Source organism: Plectropomus leopardus, chromosome 19, assembly GCF_026936395.1.
Source record: "Plectropomus leopardus strain MGB_pleo_1.0 chromosome 19, ASM2693639v1, whole genome shotgun sequence".
NCBI lineage: Eukaryota > Metazoa > Chordata > Actinopteri > Perciformes > Serranidae > Plectropomus > Plectropomus leopardus.
This window is the reverse complement of record NC_142194.1, coordinates 14761608-14775004: the sequence shown is the minus strand read 5'-3', so window position 1 is coordinate 14775004 and position 13397 is coordinate 14761608. Positions and strand designations below refer to the sequence as shown.

Here is a 13397-nt window from a genome sequence, read left to right as displayed (position 1 = left end):
GCAAGACTCTTTCAGCTGGTGCTTCAAATGGTTTTTCGGTCTTTTAGTGCGAGCTGTGATCAAAGACCGATCCCTTCTTTTCAGATCCGCATGGTCTCTCATTAGCGTCACACAAGAAGGAGACTCCTGACAGCAATCCATCACCACGTCATTGTCTAGAGTTTTTAATTTAACAACAGTACTGTGCTATTTAGAACGAATGTGTTGTACTTTATGGTGCACTTTTACATTGATATCATGTTAATCCATTGTTAAAGTAAGAAGACCAATTAACTTTTATTTATTTATCATAATTACAAATTCAAAACTATTTAACAAAATTATTAGATTTTTTTTTTCAGCACTTTTCCCAAGACATTTCCTTTTTGCTTTACTTTTTATTTAAAAAAAATCTGGTCTTTTTTATTTTATTTTTTATGTTTAGGTAATTTCTTGTTATCTGGTTTACTGCGTTCGTCCCATGTTTTTGAATGAAAGCAAGCCAATTTACTCAGGTTTCAATGATGAACAGTTCATTCAGCATTTATGGAGCAACACCACATTTGGAGTTGTGTTTTATGGCAACCTGCTCACTTCATGTGTACGGTCGCGTGTTGGATGGAGCCATGTAAAGCACTGTAGCTGCAGACTAAATCAAAGTTGTTCACAAAGTCGCGAATGCTGAACTCTCAGAAAACATCCACTTGCGAGGCCATGAATACCACATCAGGGGGGCATTTACATGGTCACTTCTTGTGAATAATAAAAAAAATAACCCCACTGGAAAGCAGCAAAAGCCACCCTGATATCACCCATTGGTTTGTGGACTCCTGTTTTCAGTCAGTTTGGCATTTAGCAGTTGCCATCTTGTTTTTTTTAACCCAGAAGTGACCATATTTGGACGAGAGGGCGGAACAGTGGAATAGCCAGAGCTGGATCTAACTTTTCAGACCAGAAGCTAAATGCCCAAACACACCAAACCGATGTCAAAGAGCTAGTGGCAGCAAAGGCTGACTGTTCATGTTGTCTCGACTCGTGTCTGGGCCAAAAAGATGCTTTTGAACACACTGCAAAGACCACAGCCAGAAGCACATCCATTCTGCACCTGTGTGATGGGAAATAACTCTCCACACCAGCAGCTGTCAGCAGACTGTATTAGTCATTCAAAAAGGGACACCAAAGACTTGAAATGACGGATTGAAGAGACTTAATCAAACCAGTTAGCACATTAACAACACAACCTAATATTGAAGAGCAAAGCATATTTACCATGGGCTAGCGAACAATAAACAAATAATTACAAAACATTTCTGCTAAAGGGCCCAAACGTTAGACACATAATTTTACCTAATACAACAAGTTTGTTTCAATCTTCTGCCCTCTTGAACTAAATGTTTTGTTGGCCTGCCTCACTTCTGTTTCTCTTCTTATGCTCCAAATTGAACTGCCAATCAGAGTGATTTAAATCACCCATCCCCGCCGCCAATTCATTATGCTCAATCAGACAAAAAACAGCCAACAAGGGCCAACAAAGTCCAACTAGTGCCAACTGTGCGGGACACATAAAAACGACTGTCACCAACGATCTGACATTGACTGACAGCCGAACATCGGGTTGGTGCACTTGATTGTAGCATACTATTTTTTAGTGTTGAAAGGCCACGATGTCTACACTTAAAAAACATATCCACATTATACATATCTTGGTCTATTTCTCTGAAATATGCCACACCTGCTTGATTTGAATAAAAATGATATAAACAAATTTGAAAAAATAGCAACATTACACAGTAGAAAGGGCAGTACACAAAAATTTTTAGGAATTTTTTATGCAATATGTAACATTTACTTGCTTTTAATAATATTGAGTTCAGTTTGTGTGACTTCTGTCATGCACTGACGCCATATTATTTACATAATAAAGTTTTTTTGTTCTTTCTGTGTGCTCTCAGTGTTTGCATAACATCTCCAGTTAATAATCATGTTGCATACAAAGTGGCTGTTAACATAAACAGCACAGATGACACCTTTAATTTGACGTTCGTCTGTATTTGCACACCTTCCCTTATGGTCCTGCACTGCAGGCTAAATACAGTATGTAAATCTATAAATGTGGAAATTCAGTCATCTGTGTGATGAATTCAGCCCAGCCAACAGTCACTGTATGTATTTAGAATCCTAAAAATTTTCTATTTATGGTAATTTTTATCTTTCCTTTGCAGCTGCTTTGGCACAGTTTCCCCTGGGAGATCAATGAAGTTCCTTTTAATCTTTATAAAAACCTTCTTATAGACTAAAGATGGTTTTTCTCTGCAGAGAAGTGATGAATAAGTCCCAATAATACCCATTTGTAAGTCTTGTACAACTTACCTCGCCAGCAGTCAATGCAAACCTGAAAGGAAGGGAACAGAGATATACTGAATTTGACGTAAATGAGGCATAAATAAAGAATTGTACTCGGATAGCTTCATTTCCATCCACAAACCTCATGGCCGTTGTTATAATTCACAACAGTGAAGTTGATCTCCTTTTGTGTTTATAGCCTATGGATATTGTGTAAAGTGCATCATGGGAAATAAGGAGTACAGACTAAAATACCTTTCTCTTCACATACGCAGTGTTGCAGTGCGCTCCATCACAGAAACCTTTAAGTATTATCCTCCGCTCAGTTGGCACCTTCATTGCCTTTTTTTGTCTAAAGTTGAGAATAAAAGAAAGAAGATAATTTCAGGGGAGTACTTCCTCCTTCCTTTCGTCTTTACCCTCATTAATTCAATGGACCCCCCACACACACACACACACACACACACACACACACACACACACACACACAGGACACCTGAGGAGCAGCTACGTGTATCTGAAGCAAAAATAATGAGCTTTACTTAATTAGCGTGGCTGTGTTTAGGGTTGGAGTATGGGGGGTAGCTAAACAGGTACGTTATTAAAGGGCATGCTACAGGTGTCTGTTGCCATGGAGATAAAGGGGAAACTAAGATTAAAGGTCCAGTGTGAAGATTTTAATATAATAAGTATGCCTCCTTTGGTGTATAATCACCTGTAAAATAATAATCATTGTGTTTTCATTACCTCAGAATGAGCTTTCTACAAATGGAGCGGGCCTTCGTCCACAGAGATCACCACGTTGCATCGACATGATTCTACAACAGCCCAAAACAGAAACTTCAGTGTCAGCCACCACAGTTAGCAGCCACTCTGCAATGAGGAGTGTTGGAAAAACACTCATTTTTTTAACAGCAAATTGCTCTATACAATGTTTTTACCGATTTCAAAAACTGGATCAGTTTGTTTTGGAGAGGAGGATATGTTTGTGGATGTTTAGGCTCCTGGTAAAACCTCCTAAACGTCTGGATGAGAAAAAAGATGAGCATTAATTTAGTTATTAGAGGTAAAAAGTGAGCACACATCATCACGCGCTGAGCTAGCAACCCATCGGAAATGTGCAAAACAGTGTAGAAAAAACATTCATTTGTAACATGAAACTGCTTCACTCAGTGCTGCTAATTTTTTTAAACTAATAATTTTCTTGTCCCTTTACTCATTTTTTTTTTCAATTTTCAGGACATTTCATGCCAATTTGCTGATTTCCTTTTTTCCCAATGTTTTTGAAAGAAATCAAACCAATCTGCTCACATTTCAAATGTTTAAATGCTTAAAAAAACTGTCTTAACGCAGCACAAGAAAACTGATGCTGATCTGGGTTTCAAAAGGTTAAATGACCTGGTCCATTTGTTTTAAAGAGGAGCAGGAGACCTCTGTGGATAATTCAGCTCCTAGTAAAAACCTCCTGAACAATGAACACTGCAGGAATCCTCTTGGGGAGTTCATGCCTTTCACATGGGAAGAGTTTCAGCTGGTTGCAGTCTGCAATCTTAACTGCAAGATGAAACTAAACCCCCATGATTATTACACACTGAACCTATTATATAGTACAATATTCATTTTGACTGTTTAGTAGATATAAAGGGACACTTTTCAACCGGCTTTTATCATAACAATGCTGGCAATATTTGTAAATGAACTGTGGTAAACTTCCCTCCATCTTACCACAACCCAGATCTCCCTGCTTATCTCTCAGCTCAAATCTAATTTTAGCTGACTCTCTGGCTGTACTTCAAACTACAGATTGTACTTCTGCCATAACATAAACGCAGAGAATAAAAAGCTGATAGAGAGAGAAAGCCTCCTTTTCCTCTTTCAAAGTCAGACCAAACATAACCTTCGACAGTGCTGACCAGATATGAATCAAGATTCTGTTACTGCATTGCCCATTTCTCACCCAAAATGTCTTCAGTAACATATTTAAGTGTACTGTTTGGCTGTAATACAGGAATTTGTGATCAAGAAGCAGATGCCAAACTGTTTAATGTACTGTATATACACAGGCTGAAAACACTGGGATCAAACAGTAAAACTAAGCAGTGCTGATAAACCAAGATTCTGATTCTGCATCACCCATTTCTTGCCTTAAATGTTCAGAAACATATTTTAACTCACCGTTTAGCTGTAATTGAGATTGTTTGTTACCAGCCAGCCACTGTGTTTTTCCCTTGTTAAAACTGACAAGCTGCATTACATCACCCACTAATGGGAGTGTTTATTGGTCCGTTGTGATACTTAGCATTCTGGTAGTTGTAGTTTTTCTACCCCTTGAGTGACAGCAGATGCCACAGCCCTTTTTCTCTGTTTCCTCTGGTCACGTTGCACCAATTTCAAAAGTATGTTTGTCTTTCTACTTTAAAGACAGCACCACTTCATGAAAAGACCACCTTTTCAGTAGTGAAATAATTCTTTAAGACAACAGTTTACAAACACAAACATTCTTCATATCATGTAAGAAAGACAGATTGAGATGAACAAAGCCCTTAATTAACACTGTTATCTTAGTCTTTATTTTCTCACAATTGTATGTCAAATATATATACGTCTATATGACATATATTATATGACATATATAATTTCATTTCTTTACAATAGAGAAACAACATAGAGATGACACACTATTTTGGTTTCTAAGTAGAAGCTCCTTTTAAATAGTGGCATTTTTTTCAATACACTGTTTAAGTCAAGCTCCCACTCAAGTCACGGTTTTGTTTTCCTTATTGAGTCACATTTATTCACAATGTGTGTTTGTTTGTCTCTGTTTCTTTATAATTTGATGTCTTTTGCTGTGTCAATATTTTTTTCATCTGCAGTTCAATCTGTTCGTGTTCCTTCAAAACCAACCGCCATCTGTTATTGGTCCGTGTGGCCACACAGATGGTCCCACCTGCTAACCATCCTGTGCCACCAGCAAAGGTATACAGTTATTGGAAACAGTGTCTTTGAAGCTTTACAGAGTTAATCCAATCAGCTTGCAGAGGGCTTGGCGTAAGCGTTTCCAGTTCCTCTGCAGCTGGGACCTTTGGTGGCCAAGGAGTGGTTTGCGTCTCCGTACACGAGGGACGTCTGACCTTGGCACTGTCCCTGGGCTTCTCTTTGGCCTGCTGCCTTCAAACCTCTGTTCCCACCGCCTGTGTGCAGAGCTCTGGCTGAATATTGGACACTTTTCCCTTCCGACTCCTGCACAGTCCCAGCCTCCAGAGTGTTTGTGCCACCGCGGTGGATCTCGCTGTGAGACCCAGACATTTTCATGGAACTGGAAAGGCTTTTCTGTTTTAATTCCTGCGCCAGCTCCACTGTAATTTCAATGGAGCAGGTTGTTTGTGTGGAGCTGAGATTCTTCTCTGACCCTAGTGTGACGGTGACGGTGGCAGGAGGGCTAACACTGCTGGGCATCACACCGGGCGCCAGTGTGACAGTCTCGCAGGGCGGAGAGGGCGAATTGCTCATGGGTGCTGCTGTCTTTCCAGCCAGCACGGGGTGCCACTTGAGGAGCCCCCCTTGGTTCTGCTTGCTCGTGTCCACATTCCCCGCTTCGAGGTCGCACGCTTGGAGCGAGGGGATGATGGGCACGGAGCGGGTGCGCAGGGATGGTGGAAAGTAGGTTGTTCCCTTGTCCAGACGGGTGCACGGAACCTCGGTCCATCCCTTCCTGGTTGCAAAGTGAGAGAGTGAAGTCCTGCTGAGGAGGGCACCGACCTTTCCACTGGCAGAATCACACCTTTAGGCAGAAGAAAGAATAGAAATGGCAGGGTGAGAAGCAGAGACCAAGTCATTTATATTGTGACCTTTTCATCCGAGGCACTCATTTCCCATGAGGAATAAAAGAGAGGAAGTAAAACAGAATATGGAGATAAAGCTGTTGCTCTTTTGTGCTTTTTACTATTTCAACCCCCTCATTGTTCTGTCCAAAAATCAACTTGCACCAGCAAAATTATTATTATTTAGGTATTGTTCTTTCATAATCTGGTGTAATTATTTATAATCCTCGGGATGGGCAGTCTGTATTGTGCTACATGAATGTTTAACTGAAAAATCCCTTCTCTCATGAATGTCTTATTGGAGATTTAAGGCTTTAGCAACACAGCTGCTTGATTTCTGACCTCGGCCTGCGTAAGTATGTGGAAAAATGTCTCTCCTTTAAACATGTGTGTTCTCATTTTGGTTACATAATCTCTAGAGTTGGGTTGATTTCCGGTTTTGCTGGTCCAGTCTAGTGTATAAGCTTAATTGGGTTTGATTTTATGCAAACCAGCTTAACAGGCATTTGTCATTATGACAATTTTTGGCAAATTAAAAAGGAGCCTTCATCAGCAACCTGTGTGCTGTATCCAACCTGTATTGCATTAATACTAAGCAATATGAAAACACATTCAATATAACATTATGTTAATAAATTGACTAACAGAGCCACTGGTGGTGACAGGCGGTGTGCAAATTACTGCTAAGCTGAGGACTGCCAACATGAAAGCGATCACATTATCACGTTGTAATCATGTTTTGTTTATTTACTTGAAAGTTTTTTTGGGGGTGATGAGAGTTCGTCTCTCAAAAAATGGCGCCAATATGACAACATTTTGGATTTGTCACCGACAAAAAATGGGTCCTAATTGGCTGCAGGAGATGCAGCACTGTCGTTTTGAGCTGAACTTTTGTTGGAATGCAGGATTTCTATTTATTCCTGTCGCTGGCTTTGGAAGTGTTGCAACAGATGAGAAATAGCTGATTCATTAAGGTGAAAAAATGGGAATTAACTATATGATTATACCTCCTTATTTTAGCACAAAAACCAACAACAACTTGCTAGAGAGATATTACCAGGGACCTAAAAGGATTGCTTTTTAAAACCTATTTGCTGCTGGCTATATTCTCAGTCATTTCTGGTAAATAACACAATATAAAGTGTGTGTTTTCTGTTTGAAAAGTGGGATCGGGCTGAGACAAGAGGAAGCCTAGTTCTTAGGAGCTGAATTTAAGAAGTTTTAGGAAATGGTCAAAATCTCAATCGTATTTTGAATTTTCCTTTTCACTGGGTTCACTGGGTTCCTTTTCCAAGGAATTGCTGCTCACAATAGTCTGTCTCTGGAAGATAGATAGCTTCTTATTAAATTCTGATCTGTTTTTCCTAACCCCATCTTTAGGAGAAATAAAGAGCAAAAGAATAAATCAGCAGTTCTTTTGCTGTACTCATGGGCTTCTCAGAGGTTTCTCATCTCTGAGAGCAGATGAAATACACAGCGTTGAGAGTTTTCCTTTGGATCTTACTATTACATAAAGAGCTGATTATTTCAGCCAACTCAGGATTATTGCAGTGAGACAGGAAATAGAGCATTTCAAGATCTTAAGTTAGAATTGATTGGGACAAGAGGAAGCCTATTTAATAGGAGTTTCAGGAGTTTAAGAAGTATGAGAAAATGGTCAAAATCACACATTGGAGCTAAATTGAACTCAGTCATGTCTAGGAAAAATAGGCTGGTCAAAGAAGAGATCTTATTTTAAATTTTCCTTATTTCTGGGTGTCTACGTCTCCAGCCTTATCTCAAGCGCACAGCTGATAGCTATGAGTTTTTTTACTTGATGCAGCAGGAGTGCATATTTAATGGATTCAGTGTGGACAGAGTTCTGATGTTAGGCGGTGCAATGTGATGCTTCCTGTTGGGAGCACCTAGTAAAATTTGGTATAGCAGTCCGGTTTTGGCTTAATATCAAACCGGTTTGAAATTTTTTACACCAGCCTAACCCTAATAATCTCACAGAAACACACCTAGTCTGCCAAGCTTATAATGTGACATTTGGGTTGAATATAGGTGTATGCGTGGGTGTGAGAGTCTCAGCATGTATGTATGTTCACATGGTGATAGATCCTGCTGTCAAGTGCCAGTGAAGTATCACGAAACAGCGTCGTCAAGCTTGAAAGGCGTTCTGTTCAGAATAAAAATAACACAGCAAAGCAGGAAAACTTATCCAGAGTCAAGTGGCTGAGTTTGTATATGAGTCGAATGTGCACAAGAGTTATTATTGTTATTGAGAACTCAATTCACATTTAGAATCACCCCGGCAAAGCCTTAGGAGACAGCCAGTGTTATTGTCAGCCTTCAGAGACTGTTTGTAGCATAACCAAGTTTAAATAATTGAATTACTTTCCCACTCCTCCCTCGGTATTAGAAGGGCGAATGCAAGCTGGAGGTAAATCCGGCAGATCAAAACATATCTAAAAATAACTCCCATAGCAAATTTGCCTTGAATTCGGTCCTTATCTGCGATGAGTAAATATATGTTGTGACACCGGATAATGAAACTGACAACACTCTGCTGGGATTTGTTGTCACAAAATACAAAAATATAGAGGAGTGTTCTCGTTGTTTGCAGTTCTCTTTTTTTTTTTAAACACTTTCTACCGCACTCTGCGCCTCCATCTTTTCTCTGCTGCACTCTCATCATCTCTGCACAATCTTCCTTCTTTTCCTCACTTTCCCCCTCTCTCTCGTTCTCTCACTCTCCTTTCCACCTCCCATTTCTCATTTCCAGAGATGAGAGGGTGTATCCATGGCAACAAGGGAGAAGTGGGGGCTGGAGGAGGAAGAAGAGGAGTAGGAGGGGGCTGTGAGCTTGGTAGCTTGTTGTATGGCTGGTAAGTCGAGAAATACGTCATTTCAACCTCCTGAAGGCCGCTGAAATACACTCCGCTGATGGATCTGCAAGGGAATTATCAATGGCTAATGAGATCTAAACTGTTTAACTGTACAATCTTGTCCCCAAGAAGACGAGAAGCCCCTTTATTTCAGCTCTTCTCCTAAACACTAAAAAAGCTATGTAAGGTTTAATTGCCTATAGCTCACAGATTTTGCCTTTGTGATTTAAAAAAAATCTCATTAGTTTCTTTATTAGTTTGTTTATTTATTCTGTGTGTGTGCATGAGTGTGTGTTAAGAGGGAAACTGTTATGCTCCTAGAGGATCTCCCTGCACAACCATTTGAAAGAACTGCTGAGCTCCATGGAGCTTTGTTTAAAAATGTAAATTATGGAAATAGGTCACATAAAGAGTTTGGCAGCTTGCAGTGGATCTTGCAAGTCACTGTAGCGCTCAATCGGGTTGGCATGCTAATAGAAACATTGCTAGGCACTTTTAAGTGTGCAGAATGCACGAGGGACACTACTGCTTTAATGACAGACGTTAGTGATAACAGTGCCATCCCTCAAGTTGCACACACTGACAGCAAATTAGGCTGTTTCTGAGTCATATGCTAAATAGGACTGCCGTACTCAGGCTTAAAGATCTCTTCTGCGTATGGAAATTAAAGCTAAAATAATTATATGTTTTTAGTGATACTTGGTTAAGAGGAAATGCCAGCAGAACTGCTTGACATTATGCATTATTTTTCTAAAGAAGACACGCATTTGAATGAACAGTGAAAGCTAAATATTTTCTTCAATCTTATTCATGATCAGAGGCAAAAAGAAAAGTGATGTACATGAATCACCTCCTCCCTCCTTAAGGATACAGGCCGAGCATTTGTCTTTGATAACAAACGTGTCAGAGAGGATTTCACATGGAGCTATTTTTTTCTGAGCCAACGCCAGCGAGGATCATCAGACCGTACTTTAAAAATGTGTAAGTTATTTTAAGCCCCCAGATAGCCAACTGGTGAGAGGTGGCTGTGCCAAAAAGTCCTCCCTGCTTTTAAAGCTTCCTGAAACAGCGCCAGTAGCTGTGCTTCACTTTCTGATAGCCATGAAAATAGGGCAACTCGCTGTCCTCACTTGACATCAGGATGAGCATGAGGAGAATTCAAGATGTGTCAATGCCTGAAATTAATCCTTTGCAATTTGTGGTCTTGTTCTAGACGGCTGCAGTCCCCCAGTATGGCTCCATATTTAGCTTGCAAATGACAGAAAATGCATTTGATATGTGAACCACATAATGCTCGAGTTTTAGCCAAAGTCAACCCATTCTGGACATCTTTATGTGAACTTGTGCATCATCTGGTAATTAGCTTTGGCGCCGTCGTCGTATTTTTAACCCCGATAAACCCCCCGCAGATAAAACACATTTCCATTCACAGCAACAACCCAATGGCAAGTGCAGGGAGGATTACACACAGACTCATTTCTTGGACTTCCCCGACATCATGATACTGTTGAGCGGTTGGGATCAAGTGTGTTCTCCAAATTAATTGTGACAGTTCCCGTTGAAGGAGGGCACAGCAGATCTCATTTATTTTCCTGGATCCGATTTCATAAGCTAGTTTGTGGATTTGAACTGTGAGCATTTCAGTCATAAACTCATTTCTCCCAAAATTATTCTTCTGCCAGTCCAACTTAACCTCGCTCAGTCTGGGGGTCTGTGTCACTGAACCTGATATTTGACAACAGCGTGGAACTGAAATAAGAGAAATTCCTTGTTGTGGATCAAACAAACACAACGAAACTAACAAAAAGTTTCACCTTCTTATGGACTCCATGTCTGTTGACTCGTCCTCCTGCAAGTGTTTGTAGACGTGGCCAGGCACTCTGGAGCCGTCAATGAGATTTGTCGATATTTTGTGTTTCCCTCTGGAAATAGGTGGGGTCCTGAAGTAACTGGTCTCTCTCCGCTGTCGGGCAGGACTAAGTGAGAGGGAACTGCTCCTGTAATCAGAAGGGAGACCAATAACAGGGTGTGAATATCACAGATTTAAAACACTACTTTACAAAAGTTGCATGAATTCAAACAGCACTTCCTAATTAATTTATTGAATCAAATGTTTCTCATCTCCTGTGTTCAGTGTTGTATAATGGGCAGGATTGGATTGACCTTTCTTTTTGATGTTCAAATGGAAAAAGAGCATCATGTTCCATGTTTAATTGAGTCTGTGCATTGACGACCTTGGTATTGAAGCCAAAGCATCAGGCTGCGGTTGTGAAAAGAACATTAATTTACCAGTAAGCAATGGAAATCACATACATGCTACATAATTTGTCATGGCTTTATCAAACAGAAGAGAAAAAGGTCTGTGGTAACACAAGAGTCAGGGGTCCACAGCTATGCTGGCAGCTCTGTTAGGCTGTACTGAGCAATCAAGTCAACAGAATAAATGTTGGCATTGTACATTTCTGCAAACCACATGGTACATTTGTAAGTTTAATTTAATGTGTATAAGTTGAAAATGTATGTTTCAATTCTAAATTTTATTTTATAGCAAAGCTGTAATTAATGTGTGTTTATGTTCAGGGACAAAAATCATGTGGTTAGGGTTAGAGCAAGAAAGGTAATGTTTTGGCTTTAGATACCCATTTTGTGACCCAATTACCAGGAAAAAAATGTGCCATTTTACATTTCTGCAAACCACAGATATGTAGCGTTTAAACGTTATTATCTTGCAGATATGTTGAAATGTACTTTATCTTTATATTTCAATGATGCAATGGTTACCTTGTGGTTAGGTACAGGCAAAAACCCCCACTTGATTATAGTTCGGCAAAGATCATGTTTTTACAGATAATGTACTTTTTACAGTATATTCTACAGAGTACCGCTTTGCCAGTGACCTTCCGCGTCTACTTATGACATTTACGGTATCATTCTACATCAGCTGTTTAAGGTCCAGGATGCTGTTACTGTGTTGTCAATAAATGCACACAGTGGGATGATGCAGCACATCGTTATATTTACATAACATGAGCACATGGCAACCAACGCAGACAGTCACGATGTTAATGATTAGGCAACAAAGTCACAGATGGTTAGGTTAGAGGAATTTGGGATGGTTTAGTTAAAAAAAAACCTCACATCCACACAGGAGCTAAACATTGGACTAAAGTGAAGCTAAAGTGCACCTTCTTGTAACGATATGCAGGTAAATATACAAGGACATTTCTTATACCCTCATGAAAATGACCAGAATAAATCATCATCCTGCTGCCGTTTAGATGGACGTGGTAGCTTTAGAACGTGTGCTTCCTGTCGAGGCACACTGTTTTTAAATTGTTCTGAGGGCAGCAGGTGGTCGACTTCAAAGCAGATCCCTGCACGTCTGCAGCAATAAAGCCATGACATCAAATGTGAATCAAAGTTATACTGCACTATTTTGCAATCCTTTGTGTAGGTATATCATTCAAGAAGTCTCACAGAGCGTGTGGGACTATGAAACACAGATTTTCAGTTTATTTGAATATATTTCAACACTGCTTTGGTGATTACCTGCAAATGTTTCTTTTGTGAGCAACTTTTCAAATATGTAAAACTTTAATATGGTTTTGGTTTTGAGAACTTCATTAATGTATATTTCAGAAGAAGGGGAAAAAACCCACCATTGTCTTTTGTATTCTTGGAATTGGTTGTAATTACATGCATTACGTATTACATGTTCGAAATAAAATGATAAAATGAAACAAATTAAATGAACAGGTCTCTTGATTGTGTCAGTTCAACTGTACCACAAAAACAACTCATGACATATTATTAATGCTGGGTGAAAAACTTGTTTTGTATTGAAGCACTAAACCCAAATCAGTGACAAACATTCTCTCAGCTCGATTTTGGCTTTTGAATAATTTGGCATTGCAGCAGCCACACATTACAGAGATAGTCTATGTATGAAGTGGCGGACTGTGTTTAAATAGTAATCAAGATTTCCAAACTTTAAGATTTCCTAGCTTGTCCTCAAACTGAACTTCCTCATTCCTTTTGATTCATGCAGTAAACCAAATAGTCCAGTAGACATCTGGTTATTAATTGATAGCTGACTGGAACACTGTGTAAAAAATATTCAGCTCTAATAATTTCTAAATGTCCATGGCTGTGGAACAATAAGCATGGCTAATGTTGACTCTGGTCTTCGCCAGCATTAGAGTTCGTATCGACTGATGTTGTTAAAAAGTTGATATGAATAAAGCTGAATTATGTCAGTTTTGTTGGCTATTAGCATGGTGATTTTTTAATTAGGATTAACTGAAAGCTGGAAAAAAAATCAAATATGTTTTTGTGAACAAATCACCAGGCTGTTGTAATTATCGAATGTTAAATGTTAAGGGTC

General features: G+C 39.5%; 1 protein-coding gene across 1 annotated transcript in view; it reads right to left on the bottom strand.

Moving 5' to 3' along the window:
• Positions 1-3069: 3069 nt before the first annotated feature.
• The window catches only part of nrg3b (neuregulin 3b), a 247028-nt gene continuing 236700 nt past the window's right edge, over positions 3070-13397 (bottom strand). Inside the window, exons 8-11 of the mRNA XM_042508234.2 lie at positions 10828-11010; positions 4498-6103; positions 3264-3347; positions 3070-3140 (exon numbers count right to left, since the gene is read on the bottom strand). Coding sequence (XP_042364168.2) covers positions 5350-6103; positions 10828-11010 — 937 coding nt within the window. The 3' untranslated portion in view covers positions 3070-3140; positions 3264-3347; positions 4498-5349. The remainder of the gene's footprint in view (positions 3141-3263; positions 3348-4497; positions 6104-10827; positions 11011-13397) is intronic.